General features: G+C 37.7%; 1 protein-coding gene across 1 annotated transcript; it reads left to right on the top strand.

The window, feature by feature from the left end:
• On the top strand, positions 1 to 25,349 carry LOC129688428 (vomeronasal type-2 receptor 116-like). Its single transcript, XM_055623250.1, is given in 7 exon segments — positions 1 to 194; positions 16,461 to 16,740; positions 17,106 to 17,906; positions 19,627 to 19,854; positions 20,112 to 20,235; positions 24,431 to 24,856; positions 24,859 to 25,349. Coding segments are annotated over 7 exon segments (2,544 nt in total).
• Positions 25,350 to 26,014: the final 665 nt, after the last annotated feature.

The raw sequence follows: 26,014 nt of genomic DNA, 5'->3' as shown, positions 1-26,014 counted from the left end.
ATGTTATCTTTGGTGTTTTTCTCTCTGATCCTGGAGTTTTTCTTGCTTTTAAGCATGACACATCCCAAGTGCTTTTGGAGAATAAAACAAAATGAAAACAAGGATGGAGATGTGGAGGATGATTGTTTTTTTTACATTTATACAAGACAGGGTCCACTGGTGAATGATCATTTCAATGAAAATATAGATGTTCAGTAAGTACCTCTTTCATTCATTTATGTTTATTATAGTTAATAATGTGGGCCATAGACAGGTTAACCATAATTCTTTGTGTCTACTTTCCCTATTTCCAACCCCCAGGGTGAAACAAAATTTTGTTTTGTGTTTTGGTGCTGATTATTTCTCTGTTTCTAAATTAGGGATTTTCTGTTGATGAGCAAGCATCCCTTTAGAATAACAGTTGCCAGGCTGAATGACATAATCTTTCTACCTTGTTCCTAGAGTGATGTATCTAATAGTGACAGTTCTTTCTTGATATGGTCATAAAACATCCCCCAGAAACACAGTGCAAAGCTGGCCTTGAGTTCATTTATTAAGCGCTACAGTAAAGTGGTTTTTCAATGGCTACTAGTGTTCCTTTCATTAGTACAAACAGCCCAATTCCTATGCAGAAATGATCTTGATATTTCTGAGCTGATCTTCTTCATGGGGACATTTCTTATAGAGATATTTATCTTTTCTTTGAATAATCTATATGTCTTCATTTCTATCTGCATTACTATGACTTGTAGGTACAACCAAGAATAGGAAAAAAATGTCATTATGACAATTTTATTCTTTCCTTTGAATTCTGTTTCATTTGACCATCTGCAAAGCCACAGATTTGTTGTATTAAAAATGTCATATCTTTATTATAGTTCTATGTTAGAAATATATTTAGAAGCTCTTTAGGTTATTTGAGTAGAATATTTCTTCACCTGTTAGAACAGGAGATGTCACTTCAAGTATTAATTTGCTATTTCCTTTGTCATGTTCTAGAATGAAAGTTACTTTATGTAGTATCTGCCAGCGTCTGTGAGAGGAATATTAAGGTAACAAATTTGGTCAAGTTTAGTACTATTGAAGATGTTTTATCAACTTTATACTCTTCAATTATGATTTTGCCCACTATTTTAAAATTTATTACATTTATCATAATTAGCATCACTATTTCCTCTTTCTCTAGTGATAGAAAATATTTGATTATTATGAGAAAATATACATGACATACTTCTTGATTTTTATGGTAGCCTATCATTTTATTCAGTAATATGATGTGTAGAATCTGGAATTTGTGTTAGGAAAATCATGGCAAATATCTCCTAGTGTGTGCTAAGGAAATTGTTACAATTAAAGCAAATGTTTGGTAACACTCTTTAATGTGGGACAATGTTATATTTGTGAGGTCCAACGCAGTGGGGTTTTACAGTTTGGGACAAAGGTTTATTCAGTTACCTATAACATATGAATCAATTAAATCCAAAGTAGAGGAGAATGTTTGGGACTGTGGATCAGATGAGAGAATTTTCTAAGAAATGGAAGAAGGGGGAAGTTTAGTAAAGCTGGATTAATACAGTGTGTGATAATCACTGGCCTAGATATCAAATATATTTTTATGGGAGATGAATGGTGAGAAACATTCTGAGAGTGATCACATAATAAAGCTGTATTTGTAATAAAATGGTACAGGGGAAAGATGATCCTAAGGTCCAATAGACAAGACAGAGTTGAGAAAGATCTGAGGGAAAGGTCAGTGGTGTTTGAAAGAGAAAATAAAAAGTGAAGCTCAACTGTGCTTATGCACACTTTAAGCCTCTGGCCCTCAGAATTTTGGAGGGAAAATTTGTCTTGTTGGACTTCAAATGAGAGCATTTGGGCTTCCTCTTATCACCCACACTCCAATCTCATCATCTGATGAGCCAATGTCCCTAAGTAATATGATCTCCCTTGATTTTCTTGTTAGAAATGTTATGTCTGTAAAACAAATAACTGAAATCAAAGGTTCTTTTAATATCCAGGCATACATACTTACATGGTATAAGATGAAAGAGGTCTAAAAAGTACTTTAAATTTTTCTAATTTAGAGATATTTTAAAAAGCATGACAAAGACATAAAATTTCCTATCTAAATTTCTGACTTTGTCTTTTTACATATAAGAAATCTAAGTTCACTATTTGTTAATAAGAGAAATGGCTCATGTAGACATATATGCCTCAGGTATACAAATATTTTTATGTGCCTTTGTTCTTCAGTCCTCCTTCCTTTGCCATTCCAGGAAGCAAACTAGTACGTATATGATAGTCTTGGTAATGAATTTGTCTTCATATGCTATGGAGATGCTTTGAGAATTTATTCTGTGATAAAAATATTTAAACTTAAATAAAACATGGTTTGGCTATAGAGTAGGATTGACTATAGAAAACAACTACTCAATACTCATTGAAATCATAGTTTTAATAAAATTTGTGGTCTTAACTAATATTTAATGAATATTTACCATATGTGAATCATATCTAGGAGTGTTAGCTATACTATCTTAGTTCTGAAAGACCTAGAAAAGAAGATACTACTAAGGCTTCCTTTTCTCTAAGTGGTTTTTTTTATCTTTATTTTTTCATTTCTTCCTTGACCCATTGGTCATTGACCAGAGAGTTGTTCAGTTTTTGTGAGTTTTGTAGTTTCTTTGTTGCTGCTGTAGTGGTACAGCTTGTTATTCATGGTGGAATGACAAGATACAGGGAATTGTTTTAATTTTTTGTATCCATTGAAATTTCTTTTTTAATTAAATGTTTATTTCTTTAAATAGAATTTCTTTGTGGCCAAATATATGGCCAGTTTTGGTGAAGGTTCTAAGAGGTGCTGAGAAGAAGGAATATATTTTGGGTTTGGGTGAAATGTTCTATAATAACTGTTAGGTCCATATGATTCATACCATCTGTTAGTTTCATTATTTCTTTGTTTAGTTTCTGTCTAGAGGACCAGTCCATTAGTGGGAGTTGGTTATTAAACTCTCCCACTATTAACATGTGTGGTTTGATGTGTGATTTAAGCTTGGGTACTGTTACTTTTACAAATACTTTTACCCTAGCATTTGAGGCATAGATGTTCAAAATTGAGATGTCATCTTGGTGGATTTTTTATTTCATGAGTATGAAGTGTTCTTCTCCATCTCTTTTGATTAATTTTCTTTGAAGGTCTATTTTATTAGATATTCAAATGGCTACTCCAGCTTGCTTTTTGGTTCTGTATGTGTGGAAAACCTTTTTTAAGCCTTATACTCTGAGGTAATGACTATTGTTGATGTCAAGGCATGTTTCTTGTATGCAGCAGAATCATGGATCATGTTTTCACTTTCATTCTATTACCCTCTGTCTTTTTATTGGGGAATTGAGTACATTGATGTTGAGAGATATGAGATATAAATGACAAACGGCTGATAATTCTTCTATCTTGATGTTGGTGGTGGTAGTGTGTGTGTGTGTGTGTGTGTGTGTGTGTGTGTGTGGTGTGTTGTGTCTTCTTTTTGTTTTCCTGGTATGAAATTATTTATTTCCTGTTTGGGGGTATAGTTAACCTCATCGTGTTAGAGTTTTCCTTTTATTATCATCTAAGGGTTGAATTTGTGGAAAGATGTTGTTTAAAAATGGTTTTGTCATGAAATACCTTGTGTTCTCTGCCTATGGTAATTGAAATACTTGCTGGGTATAGTAGTCTGGGCTGGCATCTTTGGTCTCTTAGAGACTAAAAAAAAAAAAAAAATCTGCCCAAGTCTGGCTTTTAAAGTCTCTGTTGACAAGTCTCATGTAATTCTAATAGGTCTGCCCTTATATGTTTTTGGCTTTTACTCCCTTGTGGCTTTTAATGTTCTTTCCTTATTTTGTATTTAGTGTTTTGATTATTATGTGATGGAAGGATATTCTTTTTTTGGTCTAATCTATTTGCTGTACTGTACACTTCTTGTATGTTTTTTTAATTTTTTATTAATTACACTTTATTCATTTTGTATCCCCCCCATAAGCCCCTCCCTCCTCCCCTGCCGATCCCACCCTCCCTCCCCTTTCTGCATGCATGCCCCTCCCCAAGTCCACTGATAGGGGAGGTTCTCCTCTTCTGTCTGATCTTAGTCTATCAGTTCTCATCAAAAGTGGCTGCATTGTCCTCTACTGTGGCCTGGTACTTCTTGTATGTTTACAAGGAATCCCTGACTTTAGGTTAGAGATATTTTCTTCTGTGCTTTTGTTGTAAATATTTTCAGGACATTAGAGCTAGTGATTTCCTCCTTCATTTATTCCTATTATTCTTAGGTTTGGTCTTTTTATGTGTCCAAATTTTCTTGAATTTTTTGTGTCAGAAACTTTTTATAATTAGCTTTTTCTTTTTCAATATATCAATTTCTTCTATCCTATGTCTGAGTTTCTCAATTTCATCTCTTCTATTTTGTTGATAATGCTCATATTTGTAGTTTTCAGGCCAATCTCCCTCATGAACATTGATGCAAAAATACTCAACAAAATACTTGCAAACCAAATACAAGAACACATCAAAGATATCATCCACTATAACCAAGTAGGCTTCATCCCAGGCATGCAGGGGTGGTTCAATATATGGAAATCTATCAATGTGATCCACCATATTAACAAACTGAAAGAAAAAAAAAACATTTTTAAAAACTATGAGTACAAAAAATAAATAAAAATAAAAAATATTTCATGATATGTTTTTAATTGCTGAGTAGTAGTCCATTGTGTAAATGTACAATTTCTATATCCATTCCTCAACTAAGGGACATCTGGGTTGTTTCCAGCTTCTGGCTATTACGAATAAAGCTGCTATGAACATGGTTGAGCAAATGTCCTTCTTGTATACTTGAGCATTTTTGGATATATGCCTAGGAATGGTATAGCTGGATCTTGAGGTAGCACTTTTCCTAATTGTCTGAGAAATTTCCAGATTGATTTCCAAAGTGGTTGTACAAGTTTACATTCCCACCAGCAATAGAAGAGGGTTCCCCTTTCTGATGGATATAAGGTGAATTCCCAGGGTCCTTTTGATTTGCACATCCCTGATGACTAAGGATGTTGAGCACTTCTTTAAGTGTTTCTCTGCCATTCGATGTTCCTCTATTGAGAATTCTCTGTTTAGCTCTGTACCCCGTTTTTTTCTTTTCAATAATTTTTATTTTTTATATTAATCACAGGTTATTTACTTTGTACCCCAGTCATTGCAACCTCCTTCATTCCCTCCAAACCCCACCCTACTTCCTTCATCTCCTCCCTACTCCTTTCCAAGACCACTGATAGGAGAGGTCCTCCTCCCCATCCATCTGACCCTACCTTGTCAGGTATCTTCAGGACTGGCTGCAATGTCCTCCTCTGTGGTCTAGCAAGGCTGCGCTTCCCTCAGGGAGAAGGAGATCAGAGAGCCAGCCATTGAGTTCATGTGAGAAATAGTCCCTGTTCCCCTTACTAGGGTAACCACTTGGATACTGAGCTACCATGGGCTACATACAAGCAGGAGTTCTAGGTTATATCCATACATGGTCCTTGGTTGTTGAAACAGTCTCATAGAGCACCCCTGTGCCCTGATATATTTGTCCTTATGGAGCTCCTGTCCTCTCCAAGTCGTACTAACTCCTCCTTCTTTCATATGATTCCCTGCACTCTGCCCAAAATTTGGTTATGAGTCTTAGCATCTGCTTTGATACACTGCTAGGTAGAGTCTTTCAGAGGCCCTCTATGGTAGGCTCCTCTCCTGTTACTTGTTTTCCAATGTCCACTCCACTTGTCTTTCTAAGTGAGGATTGATCATCTTTCCTGGGTCCTCTTTCTTGTTTATCTTCTTTAGGTGTACAGATTTTAGTATGTTTATCCTTTCTTATAGGTCTAATACCCACTTATAAGTGAGTATATACTGTGTGTGTCTTACTGCTTCTGGGATACCTCACTCAGGATGATCTTTTCTACATCCCACCATTTGCTTGCAAATTTCATGATTTCCTTGTTTTTAATTGCTGAGTAATATTCCATTGTGTAGATGTACCACAATTTCTGTATCCATTCCTCCGTTGATGGATATCTGGATTGTTTCCAGGTTCTCACTATTATGAATAAAGCTGCTATGAACATGGTTGAGCAAATGTCCTTGTTGTGTACTTGAGCATATTTTGGATATGTGCCCAGGAGTGGTATAGCTGGATCTTGAGGAAGCGCTAGTCCTAATTGTCCGAGAAAGCACCAGACTGATTTCCAAACTGGTTGTATAAGTTTACATTCCCACCAGCAGAGAGGAGGGTTCCCCTTTCTCCACAACCTCTCCAGCATGTGTTATCACTTGAGTTATTCCTCTTAGCCATTCTGATAGGTATAAGGTGAAATCTCACTGTTGTTTTGATTTGCATTTCCCTGATGAGTAAGGACATTGAACATTTCTTTAAGTGTTACTCTGCCATTCGACATTCCTCTATTGAGAATTCTCTGTTTAGCTCTGTACCCCATTTTTTAATTGGATTACTTGAATTCTTGCTGTTTAATGTCTTTAGTTCTTTATATGTACTGGATATTAGCCCTCTGTCAGATAAAGGGTTGGTGAAGATTCTTTCCCAATCTGTAGGCAATCATTTGGTTTTGATGACGGTGTCCTTTGCTTTACAGAAGCTTTTCAGTTTCATGAGGTCCCATTTATTGATTGTTGATCTTAGAGCCTTGTTGTTGGTGTTCTGTTCAGGAAGTTGTCTCCTGTGCCAATGAGTTCAAGGCTCTTTCCCACATATAGAAATGATCATCCTGAGTGAGGTATCCCAGAAGAAGAAAGACACACATGGTGTATACTCACTTATAAGTGGACATTAGAAATATAATATATGACAATCATACTAAAATTTGTACACCTAAGGAAGCTAATCAAGAAGGAGGACCCTGGTAAGATGCTCAATCTTCATTCAGAAAGCAAATTAGATTGACATCAGAAGACAAAGAAAACAGGGAACAGAGGGCCTCTGAAAGACTCTACCCAGCAGGGTATCAAAATATATGCTGAGATTCATAGCCAAACTTTTTTTCTATTTTTTATTTTTATATTAATTACATATATTTACTTTGTATCCAGCTGTAGCCCCCTCCCTCATTTCTTCTTAATACCACCCTCACTCCCTCATCTCCTCCCATGCCCCTCTCTAAGTCCACTGATAGGGGATGGCGCTCCCACCCTCTCCAGGTCCTACTAACTCCCCCTTCTTTCATCGGATTCCCTGCACTCGGCCCAAAATTTGGTTATGAGTCTTAGCATCTGCTTTGATACACTGCTAGGTAGAGTCTTTCAGAGGCCCTCTGTGGTAGGCTCCTGTCCTGTTTCTTGTTTTCACCTACTTCCAATGTCCATTCCATTTATCTTTCTAAGTGAGGATTGATCATCTTACCCCAGAACCTCTTCTTGTTTTGCTAGCCAAACTTCAGTCAGAGTGCAGGGAATCTTATGAAAGAAGGGGAAGATAGAAAGACCTGGAGGGAACAGGAGCTCCACAAGGAGTGCAACAGAACCAAACAATCTGGGCACAGTGTTTTTTTCTGAGACTGATACTCCAGCCAAGGACCATGCATGGAGAAAACTTAGAACCCCTGCACAGATGTAGCCCATGGCAGCTCAGTGTCCAAGAGGATTCCCCAGTAATAAGAACAGGGACCATCTCTGACATGAAATAATTGGCTGGCTCTTTGATCATCTCTACCTGATGGGGGGAGCAGCCTTACCAGTTCACAGAGGAAGACAAAGAAGCCAGTCCTGATGAGATCTGATAGACTAAGGTCAGATGAAAGGGGAAGAGGCCCTCCTCTACCATTGGACTGGGAGAAGGGCATAGGAGAAGAAGAGGGAAGAAAGGTGGGATTGGAAGAGGATGGTGGATGGACACAAACTGAATATACTGTAGTTAATAAAAATAAAATAAAAAATTAAAAATAAATAAAATAGAAACAGTAGAAGCCCTCCGAAGCTCCTTCTATGAAGCCAGTATCACGCTAATAGTAAAATATAACATAAAAAGAAAACTTCAAGCCAATATTCCAGATGAACATAGTCTCAAAATTTTTCAAAAAATCTTTAAAAACATATTACAAACATATACCAAACAAATGATCTACTATGACCAGTTGGCTTTAGCTCTGCAATGTGAGAGTGGTTCAACATGCACAAGTCAATAAACAAAACTCACATAAATTGACTTGCAGACAAAATCATATGATCATCGCAATCAATGCAGAAAAGACCTTTGACAAAATCCAACATGACTTCATGATAAAAGTCCTGGAGAATGCAGGGCAAGAGGGACATAGCAAAATAAAAGCTACATATGGGAGGCCCACAGCCATCTTCATCCTAAATAAAGAAGACCTTAAACAATCCTACTTAAATTCAGAAACAAGATAGGGATATCCAGTTCCCTACTCCTTTACAACACTGTGCTCAAAGTACTAGCTGATGCAATAAAGCAAAAAGAGGGAATTCTCCTTCTTGATTAGCTTCCTTAGATGTACAGATTTTAGTATGTGTATCCTATCTTATAGGTCTAACATCCACTTATAAGTGACTATATACCATGTGTGTCTTTCCGCTTCTGGTATACCTCACTCAGGATAATCTTTTCTAGATCCCATCATTTGCCTGCAAACTTCATGATTTTCTTGTTTTTAATTGCTGAGTAGTATTCAACTGTGTAAATGTACCACAATTTCTGTATCCATTCCTCCACTGAGGGACACATGGGTTGTTTCCAGATTCTGGCTATTATGAATAAAGCTGCTATGAACATAGTTGAACAAATGTCCTTGTTGTGTACTTGAGCCTCTTTTGGATATATGCCTAGAAGTGGTATAGCTGGATCTTGAGGAAGCACTATTCCTAATTGTCTGAGAAAGATTGATTTCCAAATTGTTAGCCCTGAAAATATGCATACAAATTATATAATTTATACATGTACAAATTATGTAGAATGAGCAGGTTATATTTAGGAGAATATACTTATATTCTTATAAATAAATGTATGCTATCTTGAAAGAACAATATTTAACTTCGTATGTAAAAAACAAAAATCCAGGATGGTTAAAACAATCTTGTACAATAAAAGAACTCTGAAAGCATCACCATCCCTGGTTTCAAGCTCTTCTACAGAGCTATAGTAATGAAAAGTATCTGGTATTGTCATAAAAGCAGAAAGGTTGATAAGTGGAATTAAATCAAAGTCCCAAACATAAATGCACACATATATGAACACCTGATTTTTTTTTATGAAAAAGCGAGAAATATACAATGGGTGGAAGCAATGGATACAACCCAAGAAAACTAACTACTTTCAAGAAATCATAGGAAATAAATAACCTCACCACAGCAAAACAAAAGTAGCCAAACACACAAACACACTACCATGGCCAACATCAATATCAAAGGATCTAACAGCCACTAGTCATTAATCTCCCTCAACATCAATGGACTCAATTCTCCAATAAAAAGACACAGACTAACAGAATGGATGAGTAAAGAAGACCCAACAATCTGTTGCATACAAGAAACACACTTAAATCACAAATATAGACATTACTTGAGAGTAAAGGGCTGGAAGACGGTTTTCCAAGCAATGTACTCAAGAAACAAGGAGGAGTAGCCATCCTAATATCTAATAAAGTATATTTTCAACCAAAATCAATCAAAAGAGATAGAGAAGGACACTTCATATGCATCAAGGGGAAAATCCACCAGGAAGATATCACAATCCTGAACATCTATGCCGCAAATGCAAGGGTACCCACATTTGTAAAAGAAAATTTAATAAAACTTAAGCCACACATAGACCCCCACACATTAATAGTGGGAGACTTCAATACCCTACTCTCAACAAAGACAGGTGAACAAAACAGAAATTAAACAAAAAAAAAAAACCCAATAACTCTGACAGAGGTCATGAATCAAATGGATCTCACAGACATCTACAGAACCTTTCACCCAAAATCAAAAGAATTTACCTTCTCAGCACCTCATGGAACCTTCTCCAAAATAGACCATATAGTTGGTCACAAAGCAAGCCTCAATAGATATAAGAAGATTGAAATAATCCCTTGTATCCTATCTGATCACCATGGAATAAAACTGGACCTCAATGACAAAAATAGCAAAAGGCCTACACACACATGGAAACTGAACAACTTGCTTCGAAATGACTGGGTCAGCTGGGTCAGAGAAGAAATAAAAAAAGAAATTAAAGACTTTCTAAAATTCAATGAAAATGAAGACACAACATACCCAAACTTATGGGACACAATGAAATCAGTCCTAAGAGGAAAGTTCATAGCACTAAGTGCCTTCAAAAAGAAATTTGAAACATCTCATGCAAGCAACTTAATGGCTCACTTAAGAGCCCTAGAAAAAAAAGAAGTAGACACACCAAACAGGACTAGACGGCTGTAAATAATGAAACTCAGGGCTGAAATCAATAAATTAAAAACAAATAAAACAATTCAAAGAATCAATGAAACCAAGAGCTGGTTCTTTGAGAAAATCAACAAGATAGACAAACCCTTAGCCAAACTAACTAAAAGGCAGAAAGAAACTATCCAAATCAACAAAATCTGAAACGAATCAAAATGAAATGGACAATTTTCTTGCCAAAGCTGAATCAAGACCAGGTAAACCAATTAAATAGTCCTATATCCCCTAAAGAAATAGAAACTGTCATCAAAAGTCTACCATGCAAAAAAAGCCCAGGGCCAGATGGTTTCAGCGCCGAATTCTACCAGACCTTCAAAGAAGAGCTAACACCAATACTCTTCAAACTATTCCACAAGATAGAAACAGAAGGAACACTACCAAACTCATTCTATGAAGCCACAGTCACCTTGGTACCTAAACCTCACAAAGACCCAACAAAGAAAGAGAATTTCAGGCCAATCTCCCTCATGAACATTGATGCAAAAATACTCAACAAAATACTTGCAAACTGAATCCAAGAACACATCAAAGACATCATCCACTACGACCAAGTAGGCTTCATCCCAGGCATGCAAGGGTGGTTCAATATACGGAAATCCATCAATGTGATCCACCAGATAAACAAACTGAAGGAGAAAAACCACATGATCATTTCCTTAGATGCTAAAAAGACATTTGACAAAATCCATGTTTTTTTAATTTTATTTTTTCTTATCAGTTACATTTTATTACCTCTGTATCCCAGCCGTGTCCCAATCCCTTCTTCCCTCCCAGCCCCTCCCTCCCGCCCTCATCTCCATTCATGTTTAAAGTCTTGGAGAGATCAGGGATACAAGGCACATACCTGAACATAGTAAAGGCGATATACAGCAAGCCTATAGCCAACATCAAACTCAATGGAGAGAAACTTAAATCATTCCCACTGAAATCAGGGACAAGGCAAGGCTGTCCCCTCTCTCCATATCTTTTCAACATAGTTCTGGAAGTCCTTGCTAGAGCAATAAGACAATTGAAGGAGATCAAGGGGATACAGATTGGAAAGGAAGAAGTCAAAGTATCACTATTTGCAGATGATATGATAGTATACCTGAGTGACCCCAAAAACTCTACCAGGGAATTCCTACAGCTGATTAACACCTTCAGCAAAGTAGCTGGATACAAAATTAACTCAAAAAAATCAATAGCCTTCCTGTATACAAAGGACAAAAGGGCCGAGAAAGAAATTAGGGAAACAACACCCTTCACAATATCCACAAAGGACATAAAGTACCTTGGTGTGAACCTAACCAAGCAAGTCAAAGACTTGTATGAAAAACATTTCCAGTCTCTGAAGAAAGAATTAGAAGAAGATATGAGAAGATGGAAAGATCTATCATGCTCATGGCTTGGCAGGATTAGCATAGTAAAAATGGCCATCTTAGCGAAAGCAATCTACAGATTCAATGCAATTCCCATCAAATTAACAACACAATAACACAATTCTTACAGACCTTGAAAGAAAAATTCTCACCTTAATATGGAACAACAAGAAACCCAGAATTGCTAAAACATTTCTCTACAGTAAAAGATCTTCTGGAGGTATCTCCATCCCTGATCTCAAGCTGTACTATAGAGCAACAATACTAAAAACTGCATGGTACTGGCATAGAAACAGACTGGTGGCTCAATGGAATCGAATAGAAGACCCTGACATAAACCCACGCACTTATGGACACCTGATTTTTGACAAAGATGCCAAATCCATTCAATGGAAAAAAGATAGCATCTTCAACAAATGGTGCTGATCTAACTGGATGTCTACAGGTAGAAAAATGCAAATAGATCCATACTTATCACCCTGCAGAAAACTAAAGTCCAAGTGGATCACAGACCTCAACATAAAACTAGACACACTAAACTGCTTAGAAGAAAAAGTGGGGAATACCCTTGAACTCATTGGCACAGGAGACACTTCTTGAACAGAACACCAATAGCACAGGCTCTAAGAACAACAATCAATAAATGAGACCTCATGAAACTGAAAAGCTTCTGTAAAGCAAAGGATACTGCCCTCAGAACAAAACGACAGTCTACATGGGAAAAGATCTTCAGCAACCCTCTATCTGACAGAGGGCTAATATCCAGTATATATAAAGAACTAAAGAAGTTAAACAGCAAAATATCAAGTAATCCAATTAAAAAATGGGTAACAGAGCTAAACAGAGAATTCTCTGCAGAGGAATATCAAATGGCAGAGAAACACTTAAAGAAATGCTCAACCTCATTAGCCTTCAGGGAAATGCAAATCAAAACAACCCTGAGATTTCACCTTACACCCATCAGAATGGCTAAGATCAAAAACTCAAGTGACAACACATGCTGGAGAGGTTGTGGAGAAAGGGGAACCCTCCTCCACTGCTGGTGGGAATGTAAACTTGTGCAACCACTCTGGAAATCAATCTGGTGCTTCCTCAGACAACTAGGAATAGTGCTTCCTCAAGATCCAGCTATACCGCTCCTAGGAATATATCCAAAAGTTTCTCAAGTACACAATAAGGACACTTGCTCAACCATGTTTGTAGCAGCCTTATTTGTAATAGCCAGAAGCTGGAAACAGCCCAGATGCCCCTCAGTGGAGGAATGGATATAAAAATTGTGGTATAGCTACACAATGGAATATTACTCAGCAATAAAAAACAAGGAAATCATGAAATTTGCAGGTAAATGGTGGGATCTGGAAAAGATCATCCTGAGTGAGCTGTCCCAGCAGCAGATGGATGCACACGTCATACACTCACTCATATAGACATATCATATAGAATAAACCTACTAAAATCTGTACACCTAAAGAAACTAATCAAGAGGAAGGACTCTGGCTAAAATGCTCAATTCCTATCCAGAAAGGAAAAGAGGCTGGACATCAGAAGAAGGAGAAAAGAGGGAACAAGTCAGGAGCCTGACACAGAGGACCTCTGAAAGGCTTTGCCCTGCAGACTATCAATGTAGATACTGAGACTTTATGGGCAACCTTTGGGCAGAGTGCAGGGAATCTTAGGAAAGAAGTGGGAAACAGTAAGATCTGGAGAGGACAGGAACTCCATAAGGAGAGCAACACAACCACAAAATCTGAGCACAGGGGTCTTTTCTGAGACTGCTATTCCAACCAAGGACTAGGCATGGAGATCACCTAAGACCCCTGCACAGATGTAGCCCATGGCAGTTCAGTGTCCAAGTGGGTTCCATTGTTATGGGAACAGAGACTGTCTCTGACATGAACTGATTGGCCTGCTCTTTAATTACCTCCCCCTGAGGGGGAAGCAGCATTACCAGGCCACAGAAGAGAACAATGCAGCCACTCCTGATGAGACCTAATTGACTAGGATCAGAAGGAAGGAAAAGTGGTCCTCCTCTATCAGTGGACTTGGGGAGGGGCATGCATGCAAAGGGTGGAGGAAGGGAGGGATTGGGATGGGAGGAGGGAGAAAACCACGGAGGGAATACAAAGTGAGTAAAGTGTAATTAATAAAGAAAAATTTAAAAAAAATAAGAAAGAAATGAAACCTAAAAAAATAAGATGAATAGATTAATTCCAAGATAATTTTATTTGGAAAACAATTCTATGATTTTCAGATATTAAAAACTCATGTAAGTGTAATAGAAATGGTTTATTTAGCAAACTCAACAACGGAGAATAAAACATCCATCTCAGAATGCTAAGGAACTAGAAAACAAGGCAGAATCTAGGACTTTACGAATGGAAGAGAATTTTTAAGAACTAAATTAATAAAACACTCTAGAAATAAGTTATTTAAGCATGGAAAACAAAGAATTAAAAAGTACATAAATTGTTCATGTAATATAATAGCAGATATATAGCAACAATATAGTACATATTTTGATATGTACTGTAGTTGTAAAACACTACAAAATACACAGACTATATAAAATATAAGCATTCATAAGTAAAAATACTGAAATTATTCAAATTCTTGTCAAATTTAACAATTTGACAATTGTTAAAAATTGTCAAACTTGACAAGCATGTGTACCCTTGCCTTTAATCCTAACACTAGGGGTAGAAAAGCAGATGGAGTTCTCTAATTTTTGAGACTAGCTTGGTCTCCATATATACACAAAAGAAACTGGCTAGCCAGAACTACTATTGAGAGACCATGGAAAAAGAGGAATTATCAATATATCCTGTTAAAAAATATTAAATAAAAATTTTGGAAATAAAAATCAAGGTAAAAAGAAAAAACAAATCTTTACAAAAAAACAAAAACAAAAAAAACCTCAACCTTTCCACATGTATGGGTCCATAAGTCATTGTTCTTGATTCCTATAGCAGCTTAAAGGGACAGTTACACAATGTCCAGAGCCTGTGGTGTCCTGCAAATAAAGGAGGGTGATATCCTCAAATTCCTTGCTGCAGGAATCCACTTAAGTGGCACCAACATTGATTTTCAGGTGAAACAATAGATCTACAAAAGAAAAGGTGAATGAAGTATCTATGTCTTAACTCTGAAGAGGATATGGGAACAGCTGCTGCTTGCAGCTCATGCTACCACTGGCATTGAGAATCCTCCTGATGTCAGCATCATCTCCTTCAGTAACAATGGCTAGTGAGAAGTCCTGAGGTTTGCTCCCCAAACTGGAGTCACTACAATTGCTAGCTGTTTTATGCCTTCACTAACCAGATCCAAGAAGCCTACAAGGAACCACAGCTATCCCAGGACTGACCACCAGCCCCTCACAGAGGCATCTATGTCAACCTGCCCACCGTTTCTCTATATAACATAAACTTCCTTCTGTGCTACATAGAAATTGCCATCCCATGCAACACCAAGGGAGTTCATTCAGTGGAGCTAATGTGGTGGGTGCTGGTCCAGGGAAGTATGCCACCTGTGTGACACTATCTCCCATGACCACCCCTAGGAGGATAGGCCTGATCTCTACTACAGAGACCCAGGGGATATGTAGAGAGAAGAGTAGACTGCTGTTAAGAAGGGTATGACCAAGGGTGGATGGAGTTCGCTGCTGCTCAGCTGGAGGTGACAGACTGATCACAGCATGTGAAGGTGTCCTCTAGATCCACCCAGCAATTCCCTACTGAAGATTGGAGTGCCCAGCCAGCCACGACCACTGGTCAGAACCTCCTACAGCACAAGCCACTAAATGGGTTGTGGCCACAACTGAGTACTCCTGAGCTGCTCTGCAGACACCTGAGCAAAGGGAGAAAATGGTAGAAGGAAGATAAATTCCTGAAAGATTGAAACACAAACAACGTAAATCAGGTCAATGCAGCGAGGGTCAGTTGATTAAGTATAAAGCACATTAAAGGGAATTCAAGGACCTCTGGGAAGTGAAGAGAGCTCACTGTTTCTTATAAACAGTTATTGTTATAATAACTGTTATAATAAGTTATTGTTATAATAAACAGTTATTGTTATCCTCAGCCTTCTATCACTCAAAACTGCACAGCCTCAAAAATTAAAAGGAAAAAAACATTTATAGGGGAGAGAGGGAAGAATAAGAAATGTTATTTACATTGCCTATGAATCCCATAACCTCCCAAGAACAGTTTATTCAGGTAAGATTTGATTAACCGTTTCTTGTTTACTACATTATGGTCTTAGATATTGATGGCTTATTAATTTTTACATACCATAACTATTTAAATACCAAGATAAAGCAATGAGCAGACTTAGTGCTGGCTAATGCCTACTTTCTGGTACATGGACAGCACACAGGCTCTGTATCATGTCCATAGACAACAGAGGTGAACTACATGAATTTTCAAAAATAACAAAGTCCCATTTGAGTGAAATCTATCCCCAAAAAAATACTTTCAAATATTTTTATATTCTTCCACAGCTTTCATATTCTCACATACCACAGCAATGGGACTTGTGTCGACATTGAAATGGATCAGGAGAAGGCATTCAGTACATAATCAGTACAGTAAATATAATCTAAATCTATCATGTTTGGAACCTAAATTCTAGTGATCATTATGTTCTGTTTTCAGATTGACAACCAAGAACATCCACTTGATTTTGTCTCTATATTTTGCAATAAAACAAATAAACAGGAACATTCATGTTTTACCCAATGTTTCTCTGATAGTTAAGGTCACGTGTGCTAAAAAGAAAGATCTGAAAATAACTAGCATATTCTCAAACAGAGATTCAATTCTTCCTAACTACAACTGTAGACGAGAAAGAAGATTGTTAAGTGTACTTACAGGACCAAGGTGGTTTTCATCTGTTATACTTGGGCCACTCTTGTACATCTTTGCAATACCACAGGTGAGGTTGGGTTGGGTTTGTAATGAAACCCTGTCTCCTTTCCTGCCAACATTCTGGGTACCAAAACAGATTGAAAGCCATAAACTTGTTTTATATCTATTCTAATACAGAGTTTGAAGCATAAATATTCATTTTCTAGCATGTACATGACACCTTTATTGTAAATAGATATGAAAGAGTAGAGATGTGAAGTGGTTTAATGTAAGATACAGTCTTATCAGTGGTTTTTGAGAAAAATCACAAAAAAGGTAGAATTGTAATTATAATTCATACTTCCCAGTGATCCTAGATTTAACTTATCATGCTTAGAAATAGAGATTTATGCATTTATCTTTTTCATATTGTTTATATTCTTTGTTCTTTAGCTTCACTATGGGCCATTTCATCCTCTCCTGAGTGACCAGAAACACTGTCCTTATCTGTACCAGATGTCTCCAAAGGACACTTTTCTGACTGTGGCCATGACGGCCTTGGTGGTTCATTTTAGCTGGAATTGGGTAGGACTAGTTGTTTCAGATGATGACCCAGGCATTCAATTTCTCTCTGAATTGAGAGGTGAGATGCACAGACACAGAGTCTGTTTAGCCTTTGTGAATATGATCACAGAAAATATCCAGTTATACCACAAAAGAACTGCAAAGTATAATAACCAGATCATGATGTCATCAGCAAAAGTTATTATCATTTATGGGTACACAGACACTCTAACTATACACTTTAGACTATGGCAACATTTAGGCATTCAGAGACTCTGGATCACCACCTCACAGTGGGACACGACTACAAATAAAAGAGACTCCCCATTCAACTCCTTCCACGGGATTTTCGTTTTTTCACATCGTCATGCTGAGATTTCTGGTTTTAAAAAATTCATCCAGACAGAGCACCCTTCCAACTACAATAAAGATACTTCCCTTGCCAGGTTATGGTGGATGTATTTTAACTGTTCATTGTCATCTCATTGTAAGACACTGAAAAATTGTTCAACCAAACTCCTACTAGAATGGTTATCTAGGCACCAGTTTGAAGTGTCCATGAGAGAGACAAGTTACAACTTATACAATGCCGTCTATGCTGTGGCTGGTGCACTTCATGAAGTACTTGTTCAACAAATAGAACATTGGCCAAGGAATACTGGGAAAGGACTTGAAATTTACTCCTGGCAGGTAACAGTATATCCACTGATTAATATAAGTGTCAAAAATAGGACTTAAGTTTACCGTAGATTCTAAATACAAGTGTTCTGCAATACTTTTTCCCAAAAGGGTTTATTTAGGTACCCTTTTGCTAAATATGACATAAACCTAATTACTGGTATAAGTTAACTTCAACAGACAACAGCATACTGTAAGCTTTATAATCGGTGTTATTGGTTATTCTCCACAATATGACATAAGACCCAGTTGCTGAAGACACCACATAAATAGTGATGACACAGACTATGGAGAAATTGAGCTTGTGCTCAACTGGAAGTCCCACTCCTACTAACTAGTGTCCATAGTGCTGGAAGGTGCTGTTATGACTGCTGGAAGAAAACAGAAATCATCAATTTCTCCAAGTTGTAAGCCCTAAAATCTATACTAATGGCATGCCTACATGATGGTGGCACAAATATTAGGGGCTTAACTAACCTAAGTACAACTTGCTCATTAGATTTAAGATCCAATCCATGAGATAGTACCCATGTCTAACACTGTTAATGAAGCCAGAATCTCAGAATGGATAGGCCATGGGCCCAAGGGAAAACTGTTCTGCTAAATGAGCATGCAATAAGACAACTCTTAATGACATAGATCAGGGCACCATTTAACCCTTACCAAAAAAGTTTCTTCCCGAAGTAGATGGCAACTAATACAGGGACCCATAACTGGACAATGTGCAGAGAGTGAGATTCTCTGAAGAACTTGTCCCCAAAAGGGATAAATGTCTTTATCACAGCAGTCCCCTCAGGGATCAGGTATCTATTTCAAAGAGCAGATAGAAAATTTGTAAGAACCATAAGTGTTTGATGATTTTTTCTTTTTTATTATCATTTTTTTAATATTATTCACTTTGTATCCTAGTTGTAGTGCCTCATCTCCTCCTGATTCTACCCTCCCTCCCTCTTCCCTGGTCCCTGGTTGGTGCATCAGTCTTTGCAGGACTCCTTGGGCCTAGATTTGTTGGCTTTGTTGGTCTTCTTGTGGAGCTCCTGTCCCCTTGGGTCTTCTATCCTCCCACTCTTCCATAAGATTCACGGTGCTCTGTCCAAAGTTTGGCTGTGAGTCTCGGCATCTGCTTTGATCCCCTGCTGGGTGGAATCTTTCAGAGGACATCTATGATGGGCTTTCATCCTGTTCCCTCCTTTCAGCTGTTTCTGGTATCTATTCTATTTGTCCTTCTGAATGAGAATTAAGCATCCACTCGTGGGTCTTCCTTGTTATTTAGTTGTTTTAGGTCTATGGATTTATTACAGATGTCCTATATTATATGACTAATATCCTATTAAAAGTGAATATATATATATATATATATATATATATATATATATATATATATATACATGTCTTTCTGCTTCTGGGATACTTCCTTTGGGATGATCTTTTCTGGCTCCCACCATTTGCCTGCACATTTCACGATTTTCTTGTTTTAAATAGCTGAGCAGTATTCCATTGTTTAAATGTACCTCAACACGTTGTAGGCCATTAACTCCACTAAGAAACTGATGTTTCCAACGCATAATGATATTTAATTCTAGATGTATCTTCTTATCTTCTGCTATGTGGATGACATCTAATAATATCACATTTTTAGGACAGATAAATGAGATTAGAAGCATTCAGATTTTTAGATTTTATGCCCTAACGTGCAGGCATAGTTTAAACTAAAATAATACATGTATTTCAGATGGCCCCTTTCCTAAAGAATAATGAACTTACAAATCCTTCTGGATATCAGTTCAACAAGAATCAGAAAGAAAAACTGAATACAGAATACGACATTCTCTACAATATGAATTTTCTACCAGGTCTTAGACTTAAGGTGAAAATAGGAAAATTTTCCAAACATTTCCTGCCTGGTCAGCAATTATATATGACTGAAGACATGATAGAGTGGGCCCTGGACGTTAGACAGGTAAGTTGGACTCACCTATAATTCTTAATTATAAATGAATAAGTAATGTTTATAAACATCACCTACTTCTATACAATTTGTATAACAAAACATATATCAAAGTATGTCTATAATACTATTTTAAAACACAATAATGTGTCACTCTTTAATTTGTTGTACCTGTATATAAATGAAATTGTTCACTGACTGTGTAAATCACAGTCCTTATTGTGGAGTAGGTCAATTATTTTTACTAGTATATATCTGACTTTTATTAGATACCACATTCAGTATGCAGTATGCCCTGCGGTGTAGGATTCCAAAAATCCCTTCAGAAAGGAAAGGCTGTCTGCTGTTTTGACTGTACCCCATGTCCAGATAATGAAATTTCCAACAGGACAGGTAATTATGCCTTACGAATTGGTAGTGGATCTTCTCTGTGCACAGGTGAGTTGGCAGCCAACATGCAGATGTGTGTAATAAAGAAGCTGTCACGATGCTGCAATACATGATATTACAGAGATGCTAGGGATTTTATAAGCACATGGGGTTAACTGACACATCGAAGGAATTATTGTAGGAGGGAGTAGAAATAGATAAACAATAAAACTAAATTGCATTGTCAAGTTCAGTGTGAAAATAGTTAAATATAATTTTAACATGAGCAAAGTGGAAATGGATGTAGGATTTAGACCCAAAAAAATGCATTAGAATTCTCAGCATTAAATTGGGGAGTGGTGGTGCATATCTTTAAACCCAACAGTTACACTCTAGGAGGAAGAGACAGGCAAATCGCTGTGAGTTAAAGAGCAGCCTGTTTTCTATACTGAGTTCCAGGACAGAGCTACACACAAAAACCCTGTCTTGAAAAGGGGAGGAGGAGATGAGGGAAGGAGAGTGGGATTAGGAGGGAATGAAGGAGGGGGTTACAGCTGGGATACAAAGTTAATAAACTGTAACTAATATTAAAAAATAAAAATTTAATTAAAAAAAGAAAAAACAAACAACAGGAAATTTTATGAAAGAAAGGGGAGATAAAAAGACCTGGAGGGACTTGGAAAGGATAGGAGCTCCACAAGGACCAAATATATCTGGGCACGGGGTCTTTTATGAGACTGACACTCCACCAAGGACCATGTATAGATATAACCTAGAACCTGTGCTCGGATGTAGCCTGTGGTAGCTCAGTAACCAATTGGTTTTCCATAGTAAGGGGAACAGGGACTATTTCTGACAGGAACTCAATGGCAGGCTCTTTGACCTCCTCACCTTCCAAGGGAGGAGCAATCCTGCTAGGCCACAGAGGAGGACTTTGCAGCCAGTCCTGAAGATACCTGATAAAACAAGGTCAGATGAAAGGGGAGGAGGTCCTCCCCAATCCGTGGACTTGGAAAGGGGCACGGTGGAGATGAGGGAGGGAGTGTTTGGGAGGGAATGAGGAAGCAGGATACAGCTGGGATAAAAAGTTAATAAGATGTAACTAATAATAAAAATTTTAAAAAGAGAAAAGAAAACAATGGGTGTTGGGCTAAATGTTGTTTATGATTCTTAGCCCTATAATCATTGTAGCAGTATTATTTAACTTGCTATCACAATCAAATAAAACACAGACACCTATTAAAAAAAAAAAAGACCTGGAGGGGACAGGGGCTTCACAAGGAGATCAACAAAACAAACAAACAAACAAAAAAAAATCTGTGCTCAGGAAGGCCTGCAAAGACAGCTAACTCTAACGAAGGACCATGCACAGAGAAGGAAGCTCATAGGCAGGTCAGCCTCCAAGTGGGATTCCTAGTAAGGGGAGCAAAGACTGTCTCTGACAGGAACTCAGTGGCTGGCTCTCTGATCACCTTCCCCTGGGGGGTGCAGCCTTGTCAGGCCACAGAGGAAGAAATGCAGCCAGACTTGATGAGACCTGATAGGCTAGGGTCAGCTAGTAGGGGAGGAGGTCCTCCCCTATCAATGGACTAGGGAAGGGGCATAGTGGAAGAAGAGAGAGGCAGGGTAGGACTGGGAGGAGATGAGGGAGAGGACTACAGCAGGAATACAAAGTGAATAAATTGTAATAAATAATAAATAAAATTTTAAAAAAAGAAAAAATAAACAACAACAACAAAAGTATTTCACATTTTGGGCTACAGAACATAGTGAGTAATATGAGGGGGAAAAGGTTGAAATGAATAAAGTATTTAAATAATGCAGTAAAAATTATGGTTATTCAAATGACAACAAATGGCATAAGTATAAAATAAAAATTAATGTGTTAAATGCATTAACTTTGTCAGTTGAACACAGAATAATACTATTGCAATTCTTTTCATTTAACTTGCTAGTTAAATGTATTTAGAAAACTGAAAAAGCATACCATTTTTATTTAGTAACGATGAAAATGGTTACAAAATTTCAAAAAATAAAAAATAAAAATAAACCACTGGTTTTCAACCTTCCTAACACAGAGACACTTTAATACAGTTACTCACATTGTGATGACGCTAACCATAAAATTGTTTTTATTACTATTTTGTAATTGTGATTTTGCTACTATTATAAGTCACAATGTAAATAAATGTCTGCTTTCCAAGCGTCTTAGGTGACCCTTGTGAAAGGGTCATTCAACCCCCATAGGGGTTCTGACACACAAGTTGAGAACCACTAGAGTAAATGCTGTTACCCACATGCTAAGATATCACTTTAGAAAAATAAGATGAAGCTTAAAATAAGTGAATAATAAAGTAGGCTCTTGATGGAAAGCCTTGTATTAGAAAGATTGGATGCAATTAGATGTGATTTTCCAATTCAATTGAAATTTTAAAATTGAATTACTGTAGTGTAAATTCCAAGATAAGTTTGGATGAAGGTTCTTGCATCCATCTGGTTTTATGTGTCATTGCTTATCATTAAGAGATGGAAAATGGACCGTCTCTGACATGAACTCAGTGGCTGGCTCTTTGGTCACCTCAGCCTGAGGAGGGAGCATCCTTGCCAGGCCACAGAGGAGGACAATGCAGCCACTCCTGATGAGACCTGATAAGCTAGGGTCAGATGGAAGGGGAGGAGGACCCCCATCAGTGGACTTGGAGAGGGGCATGGGAGGAGGTGAGGGATGGAGGGTGGGATTGGGAGGGAATGAGGGAGGGGGCTACAGCTGGGATACAAAGTTAAGAAACTGTAATTAATATAAAAATAAAAATTTAATTAAAAAAGAAAAAAGAGATGGGAAACATTTTTTCATCTTTTTTGTAGTTTTTTTATTTTTATTTTTGTTAACTAGTTTATTCACTTTCTATCATCCCTGTAGCTCTGACAGGGGAGGTCTTTCCTTCCTTCTAATCCTAGTCTATCAGGTCTCATCAGAAGTGGCTGCATTGTCTTTCTCTGCGGCCTGGTAAGGCTGCTCCTCTTCAGGGAAAAGTGATCAAAGAGCAGGGCAATCAGTTCATGTCAGAGACAGTCCCTGTTCCCATTACTATGGAACCCACTTGGACACTGAACTGCCATGGTCTACATCTGTGTAGGGGTTCTAGGTTATCTACATGAATGATCCTTGGTTGGAGTATCAGTCTCAGAAAAGACCCATGTGCCCAGATAGGATAAACATACAAAAATCTCTACACCTAAAGAAACTATTCAAGAAGGAGGACTCTGGCTAAGATGCTCAATCTCGATTCCAAAAGATAAAGAGGACGGACATCAGAAGACAGAAAAAACAGGAAACAGGGCAGGAACCTACCACAGAGGGCCTCTGAAAGGCTCTACCCTGCAGGGTACCAAATCAGATGCTGAGACTTATAGCTAAACTTTGGGCAGAGTGCAAGGAATCTTATGAAAGAAGGGAGAGATAGTAAGACCTGGAGAGTAAGACCTTGCTCCACAAGGAGAGCAACAGAACCAGAAAACATTATTTCAATGATGTTTTCTCGGTGAGTACTTGTCCTTTGAGTATATTAACACCCAAACCTAATAAAAAAAAAAAACAGTGAAAATATGAAGTACTCTAGCCTGTTAACTCACATTGAAACATAAACCAAAAAAAAAAAAAAAAAAATTAAGATGTAGTGACACTAGGTGCTAATTACTTCATAGTTTCTGCCTTTCTAAAGAGTAGTAGTTATGGCCTTTAAAACAAATTTGGAGGAATGTGTATGTTCAAGAAACTATTCAAGAACTTTGACATTTGGAACTTACTTTGATGTTACATAGGCAGTTTATAACATACATAGCAGCAGCTAGTTCTATGTTCTTGTATTGCTACAGAACATTGAATAGTAAATATATGCTTCTATGAATTATTTAAAGTTGTTTTTATTTTGCAATCATGAATATTCTATCTGAGCATATATTTGTTATCATGCAAAATACTAAAAAGCCATAAATATGTATTATGAATAGTAGTAATAATTTTGTTTAGCATGCATAAATTTGATAAATATTGGGTTTGAAAGAGACAGAAATAATTCATATAAATGAACATATTTGAATTTCTATCTACAGTAACAAATAATGCCAACATGGCTAAACCTTTCCAATGCATTAATTTAATATTTTTGTGAATAATGGAGAAAAATTAAGACTGATGATACTTCCTTTTCTATACCAGGCATGGATCAATGTGTGAAGTGTCCAAATGATCAGTATGCCAACACAGAACAAACTGACTGTCTAAAAAAAGTCATGGATTTTTTGGCTTATGAAGACCCCTTGGGAATGACTTTGGCCTGCTTGGCCCTGTGCTTCTCTGCTCTTACAGCTGTTGTGCTCAGTGTCTTTTTGAAGCACAAAGGCACTCCCATTGTCAAGGCAAATAATCAAGTCCTCAGCTATGTTCTGCTTATCTCCCTCATATTTTGTTTTCTATGTTCCTTGCTCTTCATTGGCCATCCCCAGATGGCTACCTGCATCCTACAGCAGACCACATTTGCAGTTGTGTTCACTGTAGCTGTTTCCACTATTTTGGCCAAAACAGTTACTGTAATAATGGCCTTCAAGATCATTGATCCAAGAAAAAAGATGAGATGGGTGTTAGTATAGGGGCACCTAACTATATCATTCCCGTCTGCACTATAATCCAGCTGATTCTTTGCGGAACCTGGCTGGCAACATCTCCTCCATTCGTTGACACCGATTCATATTTTGAACATGGCCACATCATTATTGTCTGCAACGAAGGTTCAGTTATTGCCTTCTACTGTGTCCTTGGTTACTTGGGTTTACTGGCCCTAGGGAGTTTCACTGTAGCCTTCCTGGCCAGGAATCTGCCTGACACATTCAATGAAGCCAAGTTCCTGACATTCAGCATGCTGGTGTTCTGTAGTGTGTGGATCACTTTTCTCCCTGTCTACCACAGCACCAAGGGAAAGGCAACAGTGGTTGTGGAGATTTTTTCTATCTTGGCTTCCAGTGCAGGGCTGCTTGTTTGTATTTTTGCTCCAAAGTGCATCATAATTTTGTTCAGACCAGAGATAAGTTCTGTACGAAAGTTCTGTGACACACATTCTAAGACTGAAAATTCTCCTTAAAATTCTGACCGGTACAAGAAGAAATCTCAAAGCAGTTTTTATTTGCATTTCTCTGATGATTAGGGATATTGAACATTTCTTTATGTGCTTCTCAGCCATTTTTATTTCCTCTTTTGAAAATTCTCTGTTTATATCTGTACTTTATTTTTCCCTTTATTATTATTTATTACAATTTATTCACTTTGTGTTCCAGCTGTAGTCCCCTCCCTCATCTCCTCCCAAACTCACTCTCTTCCTCTCTCTCCCCCTATGCCCTTCTCTTAGTCTACTGATAGGGGAGATTCTTCTCCCCTTCTATTTGACCCTAGCCTATCAGGTCTCATCAGAGCTAGTTGCATTGTCTTCCTCTGTGGACTGGCAAGGCTGCATTCCCCAAGGGGAGGTGATCAGAGAGCCTGCCACTGAGTTCATGTTAGAGACAGCCTCTGCTCCCCTTACTAGGGAACCCACTTGGAGACTGAGTCTTATAAGCTACATCTGAGTCAGGGTTTTAGGTCGTCTCCATGCATTTTCCTTGGTTGGGGTATCATTTTCTTCAGGGCCCCCAGTGCCCAGTTTTCATGGCTCTGTTGGTCTCCTTTTGGAGCTCCTGTCCCCTCCAGGTCTTTCTATCTCCCCCGCCTTTCATAAGATTCCCTGCACTCTACCCAAAGTTTGGCTGTGGG

Source organism: Psammomys obesus, unplaced genomic scaffold, assembly GCF_907164565.1.
Source record: "Psammomys obesus unplaced genomic scaffold, mPsaObe1.curated_primary_1811, whole genome shotgun sequence".
In the NCBI taxonomy this organism is placed as follows: Eukaryota; Metazoa; Chordata; class Mammalia; order Rodentia; family Muridae; genus Psammomys; species Psammomys obesus.
The sequence above is the reverse complement of the archived record's forward strand: the minus strand, read 5'-3'. Positions and strand labels throughout refer to the sequence as shown.